Here is a 574-nt window from a genome sequence, read left to right on the forward strand (position 1 = left end):
GTGGTGGTGGTGTATGGTGTATGGGACAGGATGGGGACTGGAGGGGGGCGGAAGGGATGGGATGGGAGGGTGCTGGGCAGGGACGTCGCCCCCGCCCCCCCTCCTTCCTGTGAGACGCCCCTGTGGGTATCCTGAGTATCCAGAGGCCCCATCGGAGGCCCCTCTGCACAGGCTGCTGGCTGCGCTGTGGCCCTGACTGTGCCTCCCACGCCCACACAGGCATGGCGTCTGGGAAGATGATGGAGCCGGCCATGCCCTGGTCCCCCCGCCCGGCCCAGAGGGCCCGCAGCTGCCCCCCTGCCGCCCTGCGGGGGCGGGGCTCTCGGTGGCGCTCACGGTCATCCCCCAGGCGCTGGCCTACGCGGAGGTGGCTGGACTCCCTCCCCAGGTGAGTGTCTGCCCCGCTGTCCCCACATCCCCCCAAACCCGCCGGAAACAGAGCAGAAATGCCCGCCTGGTGTTACCCCCAGACCCGGAAGCCTTGGTTTGCCGTTAGAGCCTGTGGCTGCCTTTGGGCCCCTCACATGGCCGCGCGACACCAGCTGGTCCTGGGCGGCCTGGGGGCCGGCGGAGG

At 70.6% G+C, this 574-nt stretch overlaps 1 protein-coding gene across 1 annotated transcript in view; it reads left to right on the top strand.

The window, feature by feature from the left end:
- The first annotated feature begins 13 nt into the window (after positions 1–13).
- Positions 14–574, top strand: part of SLC26A11 (solute carrier family 26 (anion exchanger), member 11) — a 21,574-nt gene continuing 21,013 nt past the window's right edge. The window contains exons 1-2 of the mRNA XM_015559752.1: positions 14–18; positions 220–388. Of these exons, the coding sequence (XP_015415238.1) occupies positions 14–18; positions 220–388 (174 nt within the window). The remainder of the gene's footprint in view (positions 19–219; positions 389–574) is intronic.

This window comes from Myotis davidii, unplaced genomic scaffold, assembly GCF_000327345.1.
Source record: "Myotis davidii unplaced genomic scaffold, ASM32734v1 scaffold211, whole genome shotgun sequence".
Taxonomy (NCBI): Eukaryota; Metazoa; Chordata; class Mammalia; order Chiroptera; family Vespertilionidae; genus Myotis; species Myotis davidii.